This window comes from Falco cherrug, chromosome Z (assembly GCF_023634085.1).
Source record: "Falco cherrug isolate bFalChe1 chromosome Z, bFalChe1.pri, whole genome shotgun sequence".
In the NCBI taxonomy this organism is placed as follows: domain Eukaryota; kingdom Metazoa; phylum Chordata; class Aves; order Falconiformes; family Falconidae; genus Falco; species Falco cherrug.
The window spans coordinates 56,073,734-56,096,804 of record NC_073720.1 but is presented as its reverse complement, the minus strand read 5'-3'; the positions used below and the strand labels follow the sequence as shown (position 1 = coordinate 56,096,804).

The window sequence follows — 23,071 nt, the reverse complement described above, 5'->3', positions numbered from 1 at the left end:
GCTTATACTTTTGTGCTTCTGTGTTTTGCTTACATATGGCTGCAACTGACAGAGATGCTATGTAAAGCAGCTGCTCCTAGTGCAACATCAGCAGTAAGTGCCACTGGAGGAGTAACAGACCAGGTCACTGCCTCAGACAATTCAGAGGCATGACAGGAAACAATTGTCTATAGGTTTGGTCTTCCACATCATGATGACCTGTGGAGGAGTAGTGTACTCCCTTGGGATTGTGCTGATGAACAGAAATAGGTCTCAAACAGTTGCAAGTATGGTGATGGGAGGAAAGAGAACTGGACTGTGGGAAAATAAGCAATCCTGTGGATACTACTGTCTTGACCTCCAAGGGAAAAAAGTCAATTTATATTGTGACAAGGCAGGTGAATGGGTGCTTCCTATATGTTCAGATGACACATTATTGAGGAAGTGGTGCAATACCTTACCTTCTGTATTGAATTAAACCATAAACCTGTTGCTGTCTTTTCCACAGGAAAACATCCTGAGCGTGCACAGCTCCAAAAAAAATCTGGGATATCAACTTGCAGAGAAAGAAGCGAGCATATTGGTGAACATGGTTGTGGTATTACCAAATACATGCACTTTGGTTTTGTTGCATCTGGTGTGCTCAGCTGGAGATCACAAGGTCCCTTCTGCCTGAGGGCATTGTTTAGGCAGATGAAAGATGACCTCAGGAATATTCTGTTAGTCCAAATACCTTCTGACTACACCAGATGGAAAGAAGGGAAATGGGAAAATTCTGGCAGACCTTCAGAAGTTCTTGAACTCTTAAGTTTCCCATACAGTCAAACTACCTTTCAAAGTTCTTCTAAAAACTGGAAAGGTAAAAAGAAAAATCCCTGTCAATAAAGAATGACTTTTCACTTGTACCAAAACTACCTTCACTTGGCTTCCTCACCTTGCAACAATCTGCTGTAAGTTGTTTTTCTACTCAGCATGTACTTCAACAATACCTTTATTTCAAGTGGCTGACATTTATTTTAGGGTCAATTAAACCAATTTAAAAACATCACACTTTGAAAAGTAGTTTACAGGAGAATTATACTCAGAGTTAGAGAATTATATATAGTTGCTTTCTTGCATGAGTTGTTTCTATGCAGCCAGATTCATCTCGAACATTTGTGACCTGTGCTGGGTTTGGGCAAGGTGAGATACTTGTTCTGCACCTCATGGAATGCTTTTGTGTCTACAAATCAAATCAAGAAAAGGACACTACTTTATTGTTTCTAAGGAAGCCAACAGGAATTTAGTCCATGGATGTAGTATTAGGATATTTGCTAATATTTCAATTGGCTTTACTACATTAGGAGTTGCAGAAGTTCTACTGTCAGTGATACTGAAGGATTCAGAGAGTGTAGTGTGAAGAAGGAGCCTCAAGAATCCAATCTGTGGAACAAAGTTATAATAGAAACTGTCCAGAAAACTTGATGGGAAACAATTTAGTGAATTATTTTTTTTATATACTACTGAAGGGAAATTTTTCACTGAATACTTCTTTCTCACAATGAGAAATTTACAATTTCTGCTGTAAATTAAATAGGTCCATTCAGTTACATCAGAGAAATAAGAGGGTGAGGTCACAGAACATAAAGATATGGGCTTACTACCTGCACAGTTGCAGTCAGTTTGATCAGACATGCTAGGAAGGTAACCCCTGAGGAAAACTATTTTTTCTCTGAGGTCAGTTCTGTCAGGCAGGCTGACAAGTCTTCCTTTGGACAGAAGAACTTGACATGCAGGGAATTCTAAAAGGACAAGAAACTACGGAGTCAAACATACATATCACTGCTTTGCGGAATCAGGACTTCTGTGATATCTTTTACTAGTGAAGAATTCAAAAGGTTGTTCTGTGAACTTGTTCTTGAACATATGAATGAAAATTGCTCTTTTCCAGTCTTAAGGAACTCTCTCAATTGCCATGACTTTCAAAGATGATTAAGTAGCCTCACAATTACATCAGTCATCTTCTTTGTTAGATGGATGATGCCAGAGGAGAACAGATTAAACAAATTTAATAGGCCAGGAATTTGGGGCTTCAGCTGATCTACATGGTAACATTTTCTCCTGGTGATAAGCCTGTAACCTGAAAAGGGGAATCAATCAGCTGATTTGCAAATGTGTTCCAGAAATGCCTGCAAATAGGTAGTTTTTTCTTCTGTCTTTACATATTGCTTCTTCTTTCTGATAATTAACGGGTTTTGTATCAAGAACTAGTATGGACCCTTTGGGCACATTCTTTCTTGTGATTTATTTCATACAGGTCTGTCATGACAGCACAAAAATGCTAACCCTCACTATCTTTATAGAAATGGAACATGGCATAGGAGTAGCTTTCCTCTGTGCATTTCCTCTGATTTTGCCTCTTCCTTTCAGAAAAGCCGATGCTCTTATGAAAACAAATGGCAATGGCATAAAAAAGCTAGTCCTAGTTTTCTTTGTGCTTCTAAGGAAATAAGATCCATGGGGAGCCACACAACTATTGTTTCAGTATAAGAAAGACAATTGTCTCTATACTGGATTTGTATTGCAAATAAATCAAACACCTGGAATTACAGGTAAATTTGGAGCACTGTATTAGGTCTGCTGTAAGCATGATCCTACCATTCAGGAATCCCAAGGCTCTTCAATCAGAGTAAAAGTCTGCAGCAAGGAGGACTTACCCTGGGTGGAGGAGGATCAGTTTAGGGACCACTTCCTCATGGGTTGCACCTGCAAGTGCTGAGAAACCTGACTGATGTTATTGGGAGGCAACTTTTGATAATCTTTGAAAAGCCATGGCAACTGGGAATGTTCCTCAAGACTGGAAGACAGCAAGTGTCACACCTATCTTCCAGAAATGCAAAAAAGAAAAACAAGTAAACAAGAGGCCAAACAGCTTTATGTGAATCCCTGGGAAGGCAATGGAGCAACTCATCTTGGATATTTATTTCCGATCTCAGGAAGGACAAGAAAGTGATCAGGAGTAGTCAGCATGAATTTACAAAGGGGAAGTCATGCTAACCAACCTGATAACTTTCCACAGTGAGCTGATTAGCTTGTTGGATGAGTGGAAAGCAGTGGGATGTTGTTTATCTTGGCTTTATGTTATGGTTTAACCCCAGATGACAACCCAGCACCACGCAGTCACTTGCTCACTCCTCCCTCACCCAGAGGGATGGGGAGGAGGATCGGGAAGGAATGTAAAACTCAAGGGTTGAGATAAGAACAATTTGATAGGTAAAGCAAAAGCACAAGCAAAGCAAATCAAGGAATTCATTTACTGCTTCCCATGGGCAGGCAGGTGCTCAGCCATCCCCAGCAAAGCAGGGCTCCATCACACATAACGGTTACTTGGAAAAACAAACGCTATAATGTTGGATGTCCCCACATTCCTTCTTCTTCCCCCAGTTCATATACTCAGCATGATGTCCCATGTTATGGGATATACTTTTGGCTAGTTCGGGACAGCTGTCCTGGCTGTGTCCCCTCCCAGCTCCCCGTGCCCCCCCAGCCCTCTGGCTGGCAGGGCCTGAGAAACTGAGAAGTCCTTGACTGAGTATAAACATCACCCAGCAGCAACTAAACACATCAGTGTCCTATCAGTATCATTCTCACACCAAATCTGAAACACACAGCGCTGCACCAGCTACTAAGAAAATTAACTCTATCCCAGCCTAAACCAGGACACTTAACTAAGTCTTTTAACACTGTCTTCCACAACATCTTAATAGGCAAGCTGGCAAAGTATGGATTAGATAAACATGGACAGTGAGGTCAATTGAAAACTGGCTGAACAACCAGTCTCAGAGGTTCTGGTAGGTGGCACAAAGTCGAGTTGGAAGCAAGTCACTAGCAGTATACCTCAGGGATTGACACTGGGGACAATATTGTTTCACTTCTTCATTAATGCTGGAGAATGGGGCAGAATGGTACTTCAGCAAGTTCACAATCATACAAAACTGGGAAGAGCGGCTATTACACCAGAGGGTTGGGCTGCCATTCAGAGGGACCTTGATATCAGCGAAGAGGAATCTCATGAAGTTCAACAACGGGAAGAGCAAAGTCTAGCACTGGGGCAAGAATAACTCCAGGTGTCGGTACATGCTGTGGGCTGAGCAGCTGGAGCATAGCTCTGCAAAGCAGGACCTTGGGGTCAAGAAACTGACAATCCATGAGCAATACGCCCTCATGATGAAGGCAGCCAACAGCATCCTGGGCTGCATTAGGAAGACCATTGCCAGCATGTCAAGGGAAGTGATCCTTCCTCTGTATTCAGCCCATCTGGAGCGCTGAATCCAGTTTTGGGTGCACAGTGCAAGAAAGACATGGACATACTGCAGAGAGTCCAAGGCAGGACTACAAAGACCATTAGGGGACTGAAGCAGCTTTCTTATAAGGAAAGTCAGAAAGCTGGGACTGTTTAGCTTGGAGAAGTGATGGGTCATGGGGTTCTTATCAATGTGTATAAATGCTTGATGGGAGAAAATGAAGATGAGGGAACCAGGCTCTTTTCAGTAATGCCAGTGGCAGGACAGCAGCCAGTAGACACAAACTGAAAACAAAACAAACAAAACCGAAATTCAATCTGAACACAAGGAAACAATGAGGGTGGTCAAACACTCTAACAGGTTGTCTGGAGAGGTTATGCAGTCTTTGTCTGTGAAGAATACTCAAAACCAGACTGGAAACATTATTTAAAATAAATAATCTTCCTGTTTCTCCTAGAAGATGGAATTCAGGGAGGTCTAGTGTCCTGTCATGCCAGATTCTGAGTTTTCACAGGAGAAAGCAGGCCTGTTTTAATTGATAACTGAAGTGAAGGGAGCTTTCTGTCATACAGCATGAGTGTGCTTGCTCTTTTTTCCCTAGGAAATGATCTTGACAGTAAGGAAAAAAAGTGTAGCTCAATGTGCAGTTTATCTCCCACTGTTCATTTAGCACAGGAAACAACTGACGTGCAGAGCTACACTTTTTTCTGAATTTGGCCACCTTCTTAAACACATTGGAATGGGATTATAACATAAAACCTGGATAGCATACCTGTAATATACCAAGAAACGTACACACAGAAAGGCAATGGAGTTTACCAAATACCTCTTGCAGGAACTGCGCTAGCTTAAGCGCTGCCAGCATAATTTCCTTCTTTCTACATCAATATTTTTTCCTTCCCCTTACTCTCTGTTGTGCCAGTAAACTATTTGAAAATCTGTATGATAAACCAGATATAGAAACTGATCAGAGTAACTTTGTCATGAGAGTTGTATTGGAAATCACTGCCTTTGACATGCATACTTTTGTCAATATAGGGTTAATGCAACACAAGGTACTTGAAATGACACTATTTCAGGCTTCCTAACACCAGACAGGAGATATGCAGAATCACAACATAAAACGACTGATGTGTCTATTGACTTTAATCTGCGAGTTGGGATTTGTCTCCAAGATGCCCATGGCTCGATGTTCTGTTGGCACTGGTGTTTACACGGCACCAGTATCCCGTCTGCGCTGCAGCTCCTGCTCCGGTCCTGTGGCACGAAGCCAGCACAGCCTCCCCCTGCGGGGTGGTCTGACAGAAACGCAACGGAGAGTCAGGCCCCGCCGCAGACCAAATGTCGGTCGCTGCCTGACGCGGGAGCAGAGGCCGGTCAGCGCCGACCGGGCCTGCCAGGTCGGGCGCTGCGTGCCCGCGGCTAAGGCCCCAAGGCCGGGCCCCACGGCCTCGCCGCCTACAGGTGCAGGCCGCGGGCCCGGCTCCGCCGCGGGCCGCCTGGGCTGGGGGCCGAGAGGAGCGGAACGGCCCGGGACGGCCCGGCCACGACCGCGGCCCCACAACAGCGGCCCGGCGGCGCGCCACGCTCCCCCGCCGCCGCCGCCGCTCCTGGCGCTGATTGGCTCGAGCCCGCGGCATCGCGCGGAAAGTTCCGTTAGCCCCGCCTCCGCCGCCCGCTGATTGGCTGTTCCTCGGGGCGGTGCCGGCACAAGCCCTTCCTTTTCCGCGCCTCTCCTCAGCGCCGACGCAGGAGTCGCAGCCGCTCGCGTTCCGGCCGCCTCGTTTTTCGTCCCGATGGCCGATCAGCAGCAATTCAGTGCCCAGCCGGCGGCCGCCGCCGATAACGGGGTGCTGGACGGCGCCGAGGAGGATCCTGCCGCCGCTTTCCTGGCGCAGCAGGAGAACGAGATCGCGGGCATCGAGAACGACGAGGGCTACAGCATACTGGAGAGCGGCGAGGTGCCGGCCGTGCTGCAGGCTCCGGAGGGCCTCTACTTCGGTGCGGGCGGCGGGGGCCGGCGGGTGGGGTGGTGCGGGGCGGTGCAGGGAGGAGAGAGGTCCCGGCCCGGCGGGGCTCCGCAGCTTCCCTTCTCCCTCGGCGGCGCCGTGGCCGGGAGGGGGCGGTGCTGGCGGGCCCCTCGCCTCGGCCATCCGCCCCCGGCACCCGCCGCGGGTCCCGGGGTGGTCCCGGGGTGGTCGTGCCCTCTGGGCCGCCTCGGGCCGCCCTGCCGTGTGCGGGTTACCCCGGCTCCCTCAGATTCGGTGCCTGTGGCTTACATCTGCCACTGGAAGCAGGATAAGGCAGTGTCTTGTGTTCTGCCACTTGTGTTGCCGCCTTCACATGCAGTGATCGTAGTATTCTAGCAGTTGAGCTAATGTTTAATCTTGCTAAGCCTCTAGCCTTTGTTCCTTGGTAACCTTTGTACTCAAGATGAGAAAACTGGCACTGCAGAACACACTGTTGCATCCAGAGGAGTGGTGGCTACGTGTATGGATCTATACCAGGGGCCCTCAAACTACAGCCCGCGGGCTGGGTACGGCCCCCCAGGGTCCTCAATCCGGCCCCCGGTATTTACAGACCCCCTTGCCCCCCCCGCCGGGGCTGGGGGGGGAAACCAAGCAGCCGCAGATGGCTGCCTGCCACTGCATCCGCGCCGGCCCCTGGTTAAAAAGTGTGAGGACCCCTGGGCTAGATGTTAGTGTGTTTTCAGTTAGTCTAACGGTGGCTAAAGCAGCCCTTGAGGAATGCTTCTGATTACAAAAGGTTTAGGGTTTTTAGCTGAAGTCTAGGAGGAAAGGTGTGAATGTAGGATGCTGCTGCACCTAACTGATGTTGCAGCAGTCTCAGAAGACTTCGCTTGTCACTGAGTCCACAGGAATGTATCTGCTCTCATGTAAAGTTCCTTTGTCATGTCAGGAAGATGCTGCTCTTATGCAGCTTAGTCTGAAGAACTTTGCTTCCTGGTTTACTGTGGGAACATCTTTAGAATTAAGTCTTCATTATGCAGCCTGATTTCTGAAGTTACTAGCATATCTTATGTATGAGGATAGAGGTTCATGGTATCTCTTGGAATAAAGCCCAACTAGATAGACTGAGTAATGGAGACCTGCTGCTTTCAGTGCTTTTTTAGTGGTAGCACAGCCCTTAGAGTCAACTCATTCATAAAGTTCAAAACGTAGGGACAATGTATTTCCTGTAAAAAGGGTGTTTACAGGGGAGTATCTTGCTGAAGCACTAGAACATTAGGATAATTGTTATCAGAGCACTGTCCTGTTTTGATATCGGACATAATGTGACTTCTGTATTCTATGTATAGTGCAGAAACAGACATAGTGGACACTTCCCCTCTTACTTTCAGAAGCCTTAGACAAACATTATGCCTTACATAGTCTTTACATTCCAAACAGGCTCTGGAACAGTAAAGTAACTGTTTTAGGACTAAATTCTTTGGAGAAAGTTCTGACATTGGCCTTTCTCATGGTGTGTGCAGCTAGGTCCATATGCAATGTGGGTATTGTAGAGTGATTCCTTATTGAAAAATCAACTTGTTAAATAGATATAGATTGGCTTAATATGTAAAAGTAGTTCTTAAGCTGCTTTTCAAGAGTGTTTTTTTTTCTCAAGTCATGGAAGTTCACTTGTCATGGAATGTAAAAGTGTTATTGGAGAACTTTCTCTAGAAAGAGGGTCATAAAATAATGAATATGGTAATTTGATGATCTAAGGATCTGTGAAGTCTAGGTGTGTCATCTGTATGTCATTCTGCTTTCTTGTATGCACTGGAATAGCATTTATGCTCTGGCCTGTTAAACAGGCATAGCAGATTGTTCTTGCAAACCTTCAGGGGTCCCATTTTGTAACAGAACATTAATTTGTTGACTGTTGGCACCTGTAACTCCCTCCTTGTGAAAAAGTGTGGACTGCAGCAGTGCAAAATGTACTGGTTCAACCACGGTGACAAATGATCTGATGAATTCTGTTGCCATTCGTTAGAGATTTCTTATAATCTGATCAATATCCTAACAACAAAATCAAACAGCTCTAGTCTATAGAGCATATTAGTTTATTAAACTGTTTTGTAATTAAGTTAAATAGGTGAATGCAAATTTCTCCTTGAACTGACACAAATTCTAATGTAAATCCTTTAAGCATTGTGATCAGGGGTTTGTGGATTTACTACTTTTAACTGCAGCCTTTTTGAACTCCTTATTTACAGGTCTGTTGGATAAGTTTTCTTTCTAAACACTGGGCCAAAAGTCCTAACTTGGGCAGCCTCACAACTGAAATTTGAAAATCTTCAGATATTGTGAGAAGCAGTCACCAACTTCTTGAACCACACTTGTAAGAAACATGGTGTCTCATATAACAAATGTTTTTTCAAATTGCAGCCTCCTAAAAAAGAATTAGACAAATATGTGTATGTATATCAGTAGTATGAACTGTTAATATCAGTATCAGGAAACTGATACTGGTTTATATTTCTGTTAAATGTAGTAATGGTAGATACTGAGTGAGTATGGGGAGAATGGCAGAATGTTGCCAGGCTCATGTGTCTCACTCAGCAGTGCTTCATGCTGCCAGTTGGAATACCAGCCTGAACCAGTAGGCCATTTATTTCTTAAATATATATATATATCTCCTGTTCAAGCTTCCTGGGCATGTGAAAATTAACTTTATTTCCCTTGACAGATGAAGTATCATCACTGCTTCAGAAAATAGGAAGTACTGTATAAGTCAAGTAATACAGTGCTGTTGCTGAGTTGTTACAAACTTGGTCTTCTATGATATTTCCTGTTCAGTGATAAATAAATGCGTGCATTTATTAACAGTCAAATTCTTCAATTCTCTCCAATCTGACAGTACTAGGTCTTCAGGTTATAGCAGTTCACTTGCTACATCCTTTGACCAGGAGACTGTGAGTTCAGGACCAAGTGTATGGCTTCTAGAACCTGTATGTCAATATAAAAACCTTGTGACAGCTTGTCAAGTAGCTTCTTACAGAGGATTACATTCGAAGACAAGCAGTCATGTGTTAACATGGATATACATAAAAGTTTAATGTAAGCTGTCTAGCCTCAAACATTGCCTTCACTGCTTCAGGCTCTGTCATTTTTGTGTGAACTTGAATGAATGTTGTTTCTCCATCTGAAGAGGCTCATGACCCTGTAGCAATTAAGAGGCTTAATTGGGTTCAGTCATTTGTCCATAAACCACATTTAATAGCCTTTCAGGGACTGAATATCATTGCTTGAAAATTATTTTGGGAAAGAATTGTTTCCTCCTGTCTCTCTGGTTAGCACTAGAGAGGGAAAGTTACTTGTTTGTGACTATCAATATCTTTTCTTGGTCATTTGAAAAACCATTGTTCTGGGTTTTGCTATTTAGTCAGTATCTTGAGGCCTCAGAGCACCATGAGGTAGTACTGAGAAAGATATAAATAGGTGGTATCTGTTTAACTTGTATTTGCTGTCACATGTTGATACTGCATTATCATCAAGCTCATCACAGGAAAACATATTTTTCTGTTTACCAAGAGGATGCTGCATCGGTTGGGAAGTTACAGAAGCTTTTATGGTGCAGCATTATTGGAGAGAGAGGAAGGTATGACCTGGTACTAGCCTAGTGATTATATTGAAAATGAGTGCACTTCAATGGGTTTTGTTACAACGGCAGGTTAGAACTAAAACACAGGAAGGAAGCAGCCTTCCTGACCTGCTTGCTTTGCTTTGCATACTGGCATGAAATTGAGTTATGGCTGGAAAAACTATTTCTTCTCAGTTTCTTGGATAACTACCTAAACGAAAGCTTCAGAGAAGATTCTTCTTTCTCATCCTCTTATGGATGAGAGGTAGGTGAAGGGGAAGCATGATCTGGGCCCAAAAGAAAAAGGATGGGAAAGTAGCCCTTGAGCGGTGAAGTTACTTGATGTTATGCTGGAATGTATTAAACTTGATTATGGGCTTTTCTTGCTGGAGCTATAGCTACTGATTCACTCAAAGTAGCAGTGAAGCAGTACATATTGTTTAAAAGAGATGCTGAAAGTAGCTCATAAAAGTACTTTTATGTGTGGTGATACTGAAGTTCATTTTTCCTTATGAGGGTATTGGCCAAAGCATAGCTGGATAGGAAGACCTGAGGAGGAATTAATCTATGTGTTAGGAAATGGTTGGACTTGTGTCAGAAGAGCTACCTCTATAAATTCCTGCCTCTGACTGTTCTGATAGCTGTCTTTTGCATTGAGAGTAAGACCTCAGAGAGGCAAGTGAACAAGACTAAGCAGACTTCCTTTTATGCCAAGTAGTACTGAGTCTGGTATTTATGCAAGTAATTGTCTTCAGAGCAGTTGATCATCACTGTGATAAGCATCTGAACCCGTATGTGACTTGTAGGACAGAAGTGACAAAACTGTTGTATTTATCTTCAGGGTACCCAGCCTATTCTTTTGTAAGCTATAGTACATGTGGAGGGCAGTGATTCTAGCTGTCTGTTTCTGGCAAGCTTGGCTGTTTTTTCTCTTCTGTGAATGCAAGGTAGCTGACATGGCTTATCCTCTCTGAACCCTTCTAGACTGTAAAAACTATCTGGGTTGCTATGTGGAAGTTCATTATTACCCTATTGTCAGCACATGTTACAGAACTGTAGATGTTTGGACATGTTCTTTGCAACAGTATCCTTAGAAATAAAGCTTTATCAAGTTCAGAAGCAAACATAGAGTAATACAGATCATTACTACCTAAAATAGTTTTAGATGTGCAATGTTAACTTCAGGTGCCTCAGGATGCAATACTGTGGTAGGATTGAATGGACTCTGAAGCTGGTAGAGAGCTGTCATTGTCCATGGGCAATGAAAAGATTATGATAGCAGTAACACTACTTGGGCTTTTTCTGTGGACAGTCAGGTATGAAATGACATGTTTCTGTGGACAAAGAAATCTGATAACACAGCTAGCACTGATTACTGATACGAAGGCTGGCAAGCTGATAGTTTTTCTAGACTTAATGCTGCATTATACGAACACTGAGACTGGGGAGTTGACGTGAGAGAGTGTTTGACTATTGGTCTTGTTCCAGATAGCATACTTGTATTGGCATATAATAAATAGCATGCTGGTACAGTGCCATTTCCTCTTCTGCTTGCAGTATGCTTAGTCAGCATGCTGACTCTGCAACTTAATCACAAGTTCTAGGGAGTTCAAAACAGATGGGAGGTGTGTTTTAATAGTTTTAATACTTCTGACCTGGGGGCCCTCTGGAAACACTTAGCTCTGTGCCAGTTAGTGGCTGCTTCTATGTAGAAGCAGCCCAAAGACACACAGATGTTTTGTCTTAGCTGCAGCCCTGAGCAAGAATGTTGTTCCTTTTACCTGAACAAACTACCAGCCTGAGTACTGAAGACCTTAATAAATGTTTTTTTTGTCTAACAAGACACAGTTCTTGGAAGAATCTTCAAGACTAGTAAGTTTTGAAGGGAAGAACAGGGAGACAGACTTTTGTGTGTGTGTATGTGAATTGCTCTCTGCTTTTCTAGACTAGTGGTGTGGTTTAACCCTGGCTAGTGACTAAGGCTCAGGCAGCCACTCAGTCGCCACCCCCCAGTGGGATGGGGGAGAGGATCAGAAGAGTAAAAGTTAAGAAACTCATGCATTGAGATGAATACAGTTCAGTAGGTAAAGCAAAAGCCACATGCGCAAGCAAAGCAAAACAAGGAATTCATTCACTGCTTCCCATGGGCAGGCAGGTGTTGAGCCATCTCGAGCAAAGCAGGGCTCCACGATGCGTAATGGTTACTTGGGAAGACAAACACCATCACTCTGAACGTCCCCCTGCTTCCTCCTTCCCCCAGGTTATATATACTCAGCATGATGTCCCATGGTATGGAATATCTCTTTAGCTAGTTTGGATCACCTGTGCTGGCTGTGTCCCCTCCCAGTTTCTTGTGCCCCTCCAGCCCTCTTGCAGGGAGAGAAACTGAAAAGTCCTTGACTGAGTATAAACATTACCTAGCAACAACCAAAACCTCCGTATTATCAGCACTGTTTTAACACCAAATTCGAAACACAGCACTGCACCAGCTGAGAAAATTGACTCTATCCCAGCTGAAATCAGGACTGGTAAACAGAGTGGGCAGCTGGCTTACTCAAGCTGTTAATGTCAGTATGAGTTAAGAGACCCTGGCTTAACTTTAATTCCAGCCCTGTCAAAACAAGGTGAACAGCTGCAGTGTGTCTGTAGTGCATATGGGCTTAGAATGAAGGACAAGCAAAGAAAACACGCTTACTCTTGTTGTCTGTAGTCTTCGTAAACTCTTTGTAAACCTGTTTAGTAGAAGTTAATTGTAGTTGGAACTGCCCACGTCAGTGTATGTGCGGTGATCTCTGCAAAAGTCTGCTTTGAAGGAGCTTCCAGGTTGGTGTTAAGTGATGTGCAGCATAGCTGCTGTGAAGCAGACAGATGCTGTTAGCTTCACATGCCTCTCAAACCACTTTTTGGCTCCTGTGACTTGCAGAGGAGTAGCAGTTAGACAAAGTAGCTATCATGTTCAGACATAGGAGTCCAGTTATAAAATACTAGGTTCTTATAACTGAAAAGCTATTTTTTTTTCCTAATTGCTGTCTATAGGTTGAAATTTTTTAGCTATCAGCAGGTTGAAGGAACCTCTTAATTCCTGGACCAGACACTACTTATTATGTGCTCTTGCCTTCTACTTGCCATAAACTGACTCTTGTGAAGCTCTAGGTAGACTTCCTGAGATAGGATTAATGTCCAGAGATCAGTTGCACAATTCCTTTCTCATCTGCATGCTTCTAGAGAGCTGGAAGGACTTGCATTTTAATTTTCTGCTCTGGAAACATCTGTCTAGTAAATACTTAATTTCTTAAGTCAAAAACATTCTGAAGCAGTCAGTAAAAGTCCCACTACTCGAGTCTTCCCCTACTGAAGTCAGTAACTGTTTTCTTGGAAACTGGTATCCTCCAACTTTACCATGTTTGAACTGATGACTTTACAGTCCTCTAGCTAACAGAGTTAGGGATGGTTATTCAGGGCTCAGGGAAGGGTTAAGGAGTTAATAATTCTTGCCTAGTTCCCTGTTACATAAGAAGCTCTTCATACTCCTTTGCCATTTAATGCTACTAGTGTGAAACTGTAGTATACATAGCCACAAAGAAATAGAGGATACAGCAGCATAGTGCTCTTAGGTTTAGGTCGTTGACTATCTTATTTAAGGTGGTGGTGCAAAATAACTTGATTTTGTGCTTACTATTGGGTAACTTTGTAGTTAAAGAAGAGACAGTACCAGAGTGTATTAACATGGCAGAAGCACTTCTGTGTGATAAGTTTATCCATGGTAGCATTATGGGTGAGACACAGGTAGCCACATGACTTGTTATATCATGCAGATGGATGTTATGTAGGACTGTTCAGAGAGATGCCTTGCTGTGATTTAGTAGTTTTTGAAACTCGTAGTGTGTTTTGCATAATCTGGAGATGTAGACAGTTTCACAGACTCAAGTGTTTGTCTTACAACTGACGTGTATCTCTGTGGCTGTGTTTCAATAAGATGAAACATTAGGGTTCTGTGTCAAAGTTTCCTAGCTGATCCTGTTCCTGAGGTTCTACTGCCAGTGTAGAGGGAATAATGCTGCAGCTGAAGTAGGAAGCTATCAAGCGTGTCATCACAGGAGGTAGCAGAAAGGTGACTTTGCTAGGGATGTTAGCTGTATCCCTCGAGCTGATTAGGAATTAGGAGGTAACCAAACTAGGATAAGAATTACTAAGCGTTGGCTGCAGGATTGTTAATCTTCCAGGTAGAGACTAAAACAGTGAGAGTCATGCTTCGTAACTTCTGAACAGTTCTTTAGAATTCAGCTTCTAAAACAGGGAGGAGAAAGTGGGAGAACTTTCAGAACATTGACTGTAGCTTCTCAGCAGTAACAGCTTTGCTGTTTTTGTAGTCTGAAGCATGAGCTGATGATGAAGAAATGACCTTGTATCACTGGTTGTGCAGAATAATGACTCACTTGGTTTCTTGTGCCTAACTGGAAAAATGCAGACATAAGGAAGTGACTTTGCAGGGTATCAAATAACCCTCATTGGCATAACTTCCACATTAGGTATGCTAGCAAAGCTTTCCATACAAGTTACTGAAACCAGTAAATCTGGTTGTTCTGTCTCTTCTCAAATGGCTAAATTACGGTCCCTTCTTTACAGGTGCTGCTGATGAAATGTTTAATGGAGATTTCTATCAGGTAAGATAGAAGTATTTGGTACTTGGAATGTGCTGTTCTACTGAGAACTCTAATTCATCTAGACTTAATACTTCCCATTTCTTGTCTCTAATATGCTTCCATCTCTAAAGAGGAACTTGTATTCTGATAGTTCATCTCATAAAGCTGTTAATACTTTTAATATGCTCCTCCTCTGAATTTAGAGGTAGCTTAAAGCAGCAGTCCATTTTGAATTACGGCTTAATAGGACATAACCACTGTAAGCAGACTGACAGACTCCATGGTATGACTTAACATTGACTTGACACTGCCTAATAAGCTGAAAGTGTGCTCTGACTATCTAGTTTAAAGCAGAGTTTTCTGGATTACTTGTTCTTTAAGGACAATTCATGTGTCCTGGTTGTCTTATCAAGACTGGTCTTACAAAGAGCTGACTGAAAACATTATACACTTCTTAGTGACTTAAAGTTGCTGGAATTAAGCTGCTGGCTGAATAGCTCAATCACTATGAAAGCATGTTAGTCAGCGATGGTAATGACAAAAGGAGATACTCACTTTATTAGCATCATAGAAGAATGAGGCATACTAAGGCAATCACTGTATTGTAAATGAGTTTTCCAGAGTGTGGCTAAGGCAATCTGGTAGCAGAGTTGGCTGGGATAGCCCTGATTAAATGAATTCTTGAAGGGGGCAGCATATGAGCTACTTCTCTATAGAATTTTAAGTGAACACTGAGCTTTTTGGAGACACAAACAGCTGTCACTGCTGCTAACATTTTTATATCCTCACCATTGCTGAGGTTGAGGGAAAACTGTATTTTACTGGCCCTTTGTGCTTCCTTATACAACTGAAGGCAGATGAAATAATCTTGATTTTGTGTTTGCAATTCTAAGTGACAGACTGCTTTGGTTGATAGACCTTCCTCTTAATGAGGACAAACAGACTGAATGGGCTGTATGTAACTTTTATTTTAGCTACCTGTAACAAGTTTGGCTCTGCAGCTGGCCAATTTATTTTGTTTTGGATTGAATGTGAAGTCTGGTGCTCTGGCACCAGCCTAGCTCCTTCTCTTTGCATTATTCCTTCACTGAGGGCTACAGGAGGTCCAAAGAGGGACAAGACACAGCCAAATCTGTTATTAGCTGCAATCTGTCTGGTACTGTCATGAGTGCTGGTTCTTAGGTTTGTTGAGAGTAGGGTGAACCAATAAAAGTTGCTGGAGTATCCTCTGTGGAAAAGAGCGCTATATTCATTAGCTTTGTGAATCAGGTGTGTTAATAAAAGCCCTATTCATTGCAAGTCTTTGGGCTATTATATAGTATAAAGTATGCTAGTAATCACTGTTTTGATGCTTAAATGTCAAAATGCTTCTTGTGTTCTAAGGTGCATACTGACGTGCGGAATTAGACTCTATAACTCGAAGTTATAAAGTAGGTATGTTTATTGCACGCAGATGCACGGGGGATCGCTCCTCCACAAGCGTGCATGCCCGAAGTGACGAACCATCTCACATTTATACAATAAAACAAATGAATATTCAATTAACGCCTGTACATATTGGTTACCTAAACCCGCTTACTCTCGCTTCGTATGTTAATTAGCTTATCAGTCCTTTGCCTGGAATGTGGTGGTCTTGCAGGTCTGTAGGTGATTCATGTTCTTGTGACCATCCGATCTTCTTCAGCAAGGAGACTTAGCACTCCCTCCCTCTAGATAGCATTGGAATATCTCTCATCCTTTTCTCATTCTTTTTTAAAATAGCCCCTTTTGTTAGAGGAAGAAGGGCAGGCGTCTCCTCAAAACTGTAGGAGTCTCCTCAAAGCTGTGTGCCTATGTGACCAGACACCGCACCCATGACCAGTCACCATACCCACATTCCTGGGCAGACATATACAATCACAATCGATGTCCATTGTCCCCATTTCACACTATTTCTCCATATCAATACAGTATTTAAATTCTGTAATGTCTTTAAGATACATTGAATCAGGTGTGTTAATAAAAGCCCTATTCATTGCAAGTCTTTGGGCTATTGTATAGTAAAAAGTATGCTAGTAATCACTGTTTTGATGCTTAAATGTCAAAATGCTTCTTGTGTTCTAAGGTGCATACAGTATTTAAATTCCATAATGTCTTTAAGATACATTGGCTTCTAATACCAGTTAAGTTTGCAGATGTCTGTGGACAAGTAAGTTACAGAGAATGTTTTAAACTGCTATTCATAAAACCATTCAAAAAAATTACTATCACAGTAAATATTTAAGGTGAAATGAACTGGAGGATCTCTAGGCCTACAGCTGCATTGTCTTCTGCTTTCCTCAGGTGTAGAGCTCTGGCACAGCTTGACTTCCCAGTCAGCTTGAGTGTGTGTTTGATCCCTGATTGCCAGAGGCAGTCCTCTATTAATTTTCTTCAATCCTGCTGTAATTTGTGGCAAGATGTTTTTCATATCAATAGTGGTAATGTGGTTTAACATCAGATGAATGTGTTAAGTGCTCAGTTCAAATAGTCTGTTTTTATGTAGTTTGCAGGCAGTTATCTGAAATATTCAGTCATCATGTATAAATAACATTACTGTTCATTCCCTTTAAGGAGAGTGATGGTCTAACAGACTCCTGTGCTGCCATATCCCAAGTAGATCAACAGCAGTCAGAACCGGAGAGTATCCGTAAGTGGAGAGAGGAGCAAAAGGAGCGCCTGGAGCAACTTGGTAAGGAGGGTGTTTGTTGCAGTGGTGCTCTTGCTTGCGAGTAACTCAGTGGCAGCTTCTTAAGAAGCAAAATTCTCAACCATAGCTTCTGGCTCTTGGGAATTTAATATGCTTCTTGGGTTTAAGATCAAGTCTGGTGAGTTTTCCAGTAAGCTGCCTTAATATTAATGTAGGAGTCAGCAAGCAAGTGGCTCTCTGAACCTTAAGAGTATTCATGTGGCCTGCCCTTTATTTACAAATAACCTTACAGAAAATGAACAGCTTTTATAAGCAGAAAAGGGTGAATAAATACTGCAGCCATCAGCAGTTTTTTCAGAGGATAAAGATTGCTCATTTTGTACTTGCTGAAGCCATCTGCTGTCACATGGATCTTAACCTAACAGCTAAATTAATGGGCAAAAACCTAAACTAAATATAGGTGTCGGAGGCAGTGATACCTACCTGTGGACAGCTTCTAAGACCCTGCAAACTGGTGTGCTTTTCACTTATATTAAGGAGGAGGCTTTGCCTGAAACTGTTAGTTCCGAACCTTCTGTACAATGTGATTCTGGATAGAGCTGACCCTCTTACACCTCTTCTGGGCTAGTAACAGCAAATGAGCTTGTCCTGAACCGTACAGTGGGTGTAAAAGCATGCTGAGTTCCAGGCTCCCTTGCTTTGTCTAAGCACAGAGGCTCTACGGAGCTTTCTTCTACACTAGCATAGCCAGTTGACTGTTCCTGGTTTTGAACTGTTTGCAGTCCAACAGAATTACTGGATCTGCATTAGTCCACAAATGCTTATCCTAAACTGAACTGTCCTAATCATGCAGTGCAGACATGTTCTGAATGTGCGTGGTGGTTAGAGTTCTCACGGCCTAAATCAGGAAATCTCCCAACCCATATCTGAGTAGATCAAGGAACCATCTGCACTAGAGCACACCCTGAGCCATCAGCTGAAATGTAAGCAAGATCTAGCTGGAACAAACGTGACTGACAAATCAATTCTTAAACTTCAGATGCGAACTCACGAAAGCAGGAAGCAGAATGGAAAGCGAAAGCAATAAAGGAGTTGGAAGAGTGGTATGCTAGGCAAGATGAAAAGCTCCAGAAAACAAAAGCCAGCAACAGGTAAGGTTTCTCCAGCCATCTGAAGAGTTATGGTTCTGGATATGAAAATAATGTGGGAGAGAGGTTAGAATACTTCTAGTATGTCCTAAGGCACTAGTCCTTCAGATCATTAGAGTAACCTTTCCTAAGAGATGTGTCTCCAGTGGCAGACTATCTTTTTAAGTTTTCTTAGAATCCAGAGTAAGTGTCCAAGAATAGCAAGAGAAAGCATTAAGATAAGGAACTGGAATTACTGAAGACTCCTGAAGACACAAAATTTGAATGTGGCCAGAAAAACTTAGTCTACCCACCTGTTAGCACATTCCTAGCTGCACAGGTTGTCAGTGATTGTAATTAGCCTATGCTGAGGCTAGCAAGCTTGCTTACTGTCTTTAGAACACATGGAATTGGCCTCCTGGTTAGTCTTTTTGAACAAGTTATTCATTAGGTATCTTAAAACCTTTGGCCACGCCTTTTGGAAGTGCTGGAGAAATAACCTGAATCAGGTCTCCTAGTGAAGAACTAAATGCTGACTGTGTCTATGTTGGGTTTGAATTGTCTAATTATGGGCCCTGGGGCAGAAGCTAATGACTTGGCTGCTCGTCTAATAAGCTCTTAGACTCTCTTAAGAGGTTCCCTGTGGAATTTTGACTTGAAGCTATGTAAAAGTAAATGCAGTAATACTGACTGAATAGCACTTAGATCTCTATTTCGGACCTAGGGCTGCCAGTGTCATTCTGTCCAGGTAATCATCAGAGCTGCTTCATACTTTGGGAACCCACAGACTTCAAGCTGAACTTTTTTTTTTGAAACACCATTTTTCTTACCAAAATGGCCAGCAGGTTTATCTTGAGTAGGTAGAGTCCTAGGTGGACTCTGTTTCTTACTAAAGGAAGAAGGGAGGCCTACACTAACTACAGAATTATGGATTTGACACTTCCATTCACTGAGGTACAGTCGTTTGGTAAGGCCAAGAAACAAATAGGATTAGCATTCTTCTAGCTGGTGGCCAGAGCTCATGATACCCCCATAGCAAATGTTGGGCAGAAGGAGTGTTTGGCATTCTGATCAGCCTGGTGAGATCTCTCTCCTAATGGTAGTTTCTATCCACTGAAAATAGCTTAATGCTAACAAGTGGGACTGTAGCCCTAAGCTGGCTGGTCCCAACTTCTAAGATACAGCAAAGCCCCTTTTTGAGTTAATGGCTTAATTGGTACATTCCATGTGGTAGCTGCTTTCGTGTTACAGTAAGTCTAGGTGATAAAAGGTTAACATGCTTGTTAAAACGGCCTTCTGCTGTGTTCTGTACTTCTCATCCTTATCTCTTTTCTCCTGCCTGCTTGCCTGCCTGTTTGGACTACTTGCTACCTAGGGTGGCAGATGAAGCTTTCTACAAACAACCCTTCGCTGACCTGATTGGTTATGTGTATGTTGCTTAACTACTAATTCTGTTTGCTAGTCAACTAGGTCATGAGGAGGATCAGAGATAGTGCTGAATGTCTGAGGGTGACTTCTGAATATTTCAGGGCAGTATAAGCTAACATAAGTTCATAGCCTTTACTTTTTGGACTGACTCTGATCTGCAGTATTAAGTACAGTTTTCCTGTAAGGATCCCATATGCTGTGCAGCATGCCGCACTTTCAGATTAAGTCATAAGGTATACATACTACTGGAATTTTGTAATGACCTCAGTAATCTTTAGATGTAGGTGTTTATGGTTGTCTCCAGGCCAGTGAACACTGCTTAGCCAGATGCTTTGCTGGGTATGTGGGTTAGTGTCTGCAGTCTCAAATGGGTGCTGCGTTTAGTTCTAGTCCCTTCCCCAGAGAAGCACAACGTTTAACTCCGCATTCTTTGTAACAGGTATTGAGCTCCTGGTCTCTACTCATTTGCCTACATAACCAGAAAAATATTCAAGCAATGCTTGCACATAAATCTCTGTAAGCCAAGGAAGTTAGAAAGGAATCACCTGCTATAAATTGGGGTAGAAGAGGAGTGTGCATATAGATAGAGGATGCTGTTAGAGAACAGATGAAAAGTACAAGGAGCTGATATTTGAAAAATCAGCATTAGCTGCTGGGAGAACACTTTGGAGTAGCTCTGTGTAGACATTTTGCCATCCTAATGGATCAGTGAGAGCACAGCCATGGCTTTCAAGCCCCAGTGCTTATGCTAGTTTCCATGGGGCTGAAGGATTGCAATGTTCATTGGCTTGTTCATGTGTTTTGATTTCTTCCCTTAATTTGTAGACTTGAATTGAAAGATGGCCATATCACAGATTCTAAAGTGACACCTTTAGAAGGTGTATTCGTGAGCCATGGTGTGGCTATGAGTGCAGTAATATTGAAGGTCCAGTGTGGAATTAATTACCTAACTGTAGGTGGATATAAACCAAGACTTGTGAAATGATGGATTTACAGGTGGTGTCTGACTTTTCTGAAGTGTCCTGGAGTGGATTTTGACAAATTTTGCCAATAAAACATTTATTTTTGTATATCCAATGCAAATGTGCAGTCTAAGTGCTGCATAATAAAATTGGCAGCCTGTTTCCTGAAATTGGCTAAGCTACTAGTGCATGCCAGCTGATCATCTGCATTAAACTCATTCTCATCTTCTATATCTGACTTAAACTTTCTCTCCTTGTTTCTTTTCTTCTCTTCACCTTTAAGCACAAACATAAATCATCCTTGCTACAGCCTAGAACAGTTAAGTAAAAAAATCTTCACTGCCCCTTAAAACTGTCATGTCACATAAAGTAGCAGTGTTGTAGTGACCCTTGTCTTCAGTGGTGTCTGTAACCTTATCATCCCTGTGAACAGTGCTGAACCCTCATGGGAGAGTCATCTTCACTGCTTTTTCTGTACTGCTTGTTGGAGTAGATGGATTTGGTTTGATCTCTTGATGCTTACTGCTCTTGCACTCAGGCAGCTACCAGGGCCCCACGGTTCATGTAAACTAGATGCTGGAGTGTTACCCCTGCAATGAAGCAATGCTGTTGGCAGCATAGCAGTGCCAAAAGGATACAGCTGGGAAGCCACTGGCTCTAATCTCTATGTAATGTACAAATCTTCCTTAGGGTGAGAGCAGGGGAAATGTGTTTATCCTGTGAGCTGACCTCAAATGAGACATTCCCTCTGCCAAGATACACTTCAGCCTATAGGACCCGCAAGCCCGGGATCCGTGACTTAAATTCCTTTTGATTCATGCTGCTTCACTACAGCATTGGAAATCATCAGCAGATAGTTTTATGATGGCCTGTAGGCCTTGGGGCTGATTTAGTTCCTCAAATGGAATCTGTTTTAAGACATGCTTGCAGGGAGTTGTAAATTTCCAGTTGGCAAGTGTCCAATATAAGCCATCAAGTGGCAGAGGCTTAACTAGTTAAGACTTGGGCATTTCTCCATAAATAAAATGCCTACATAGGAGTACCTTACTTCCTGGCAGTTTGTGGTGACTCCTTAAACAAAGACTCAGTAACTATTCTTAAAACCAAACACCTGTATTCCAACATTTTACACAGCAATCCTCTGCACTGCTTGTGCATAGCATATTACTGCAACCTACTTTCATCTCCAGGGCTGGGGCAGTGGGAGCTTAAGTAGCCATAATGTCCACAAGCAGCTGTCAGGTCACATTTCTTATGAAACATGCTGAGAAAAACTGCATCCTGTAAGAGGGAAGGAATGCCTTATGTGCTGGGGCATTAACACAAGGTGCATTGCATTGCTTTTAGGGCAGCTGAAGAAGCCTTTGTGAATGATGCAGAAGATGTTTTTCCGGGCACTGAGTGGGAACGTGTGGCTCAGCTCTGTGACTTTAATCCCAAATCTAGTAAGCAGGCAAAAGATGTGTCCCGCATGCGTTCAGTTCTCATCTCACTCAAGCAGGCTCCACTGGTTCGCTGAAGGAAAGCACAATGGAAACACTACAAATGCGGTATCTTAACCTTACTCGGAGAAGCTGTTTGCAGTAATTGGATTAATTGTTTCAATGTTTTTTGGACCAAACCTCATCATGTATCTAGAGCTGATCATTGTTCTCGCTTGCATGTTCTTCCTCGTGTTTCCTTTCTGTGTCTGAAATGAGAGAACCTCCAAAACTGTAGTCTCTGTGCTGTTGTGCACTGAGGTGTCACTTTCCACATTACTGATATTAAAGATGTTACAAACAACAAAACGTGTTGACTTCAGATCATTTAAGGTCTCCTGCTCCCTTTTGACAGGTGGTGTTTGAATTGAGTGTAAGCAAACACTTTTCTTAGTTGCTAGTGACCAGCCAGCAATGCTCCTGGTCTCTGAGAAGCTGTCCTGCTTGTCTCTGTAAGCTTTCTTAAAGCTCTGAAGAGTTTTAGTTTAGAAACTGCTTCCCTATCCAATTTATCGCACAAGATAGAAGCTCTAGGAAACTGGAGCGGCAGACTTCTTAAGGAGCTTATCTCACTTTGAGTGGAACTGAGGACACTGCCTGCTGCAGGTAAGCAGTTCTGTGTAGTTTTCTGCTGTCACTCCAGCTGCACACCTTAGGTTAGACATACAGTACAGAGCCCTGAGTATTTAAAGTCTATGATATTCTACTGCATTGTAGAATGTACACAGAACTATACATTCTGCCATGTGTTCAATGCTGTCTTCATATGCAAAATCCTGTTGTGCAGAGGCTGTTTGGCTGTTTTTGAACTGTCCCCTTGTCCTTACTGACTCTTGCAGTCACTTTCTCCCACCAGGGTGGTGGACTGGATGTTTGGAGAGCAAGAAAAGGGAAGACTTGCTTCTACTGCTGCT

General features: G+C 42.9%; 1 protein-coding gene across 3 annotated transcripts; it reads left to right on the top strand.

Annotated features, from left to right (window-relative positions):
* The first annotated feature begins 5,980 nt into the window (after positions 1-5,980).
* On the top strand, positions 5,981-22,466 carry CLTA (clathrin light chain A). Of its 3 annotated transcripts, XM_055699471.1 has the most exons (7): positions 5,981-6,263; positions 14,475-14,512; positions 17,084-17,201; positions 18,199-18,310; positions 19,662-19,715; positions 20,960-20,995; positions 22,024-22,466. In XM_055699471.1, exons 1-7 carry the CDS (start codon positions 6,059-6,061, stop codon positions 22,193-22,195), a joined length of 735 nt encoding a protein of 244 aa, XP_055555446.1. In that variant the 5' UTR covers positions 5,981-6,058; the 3' UTR covers positions 22,196-22,466. The 3 variants fall into 3 exon arrangements, with proteins under 3 accessions (XP_055555446.1, XP_055555447.1, XP_055555448.1); XM_055699472.1 differs by lacking the exon at positions 20,960-20,995 and having other exon boundaries at positions 5,982-6,263; XM_055699473.1 differs by lacking the exons at positions 19,662-19,715; positions 20,960-20,995 and having other exon boundaries at positions 5,986-6,263.
* Positions 22,467-23,071: the final 605 nt, after the last annotated feature.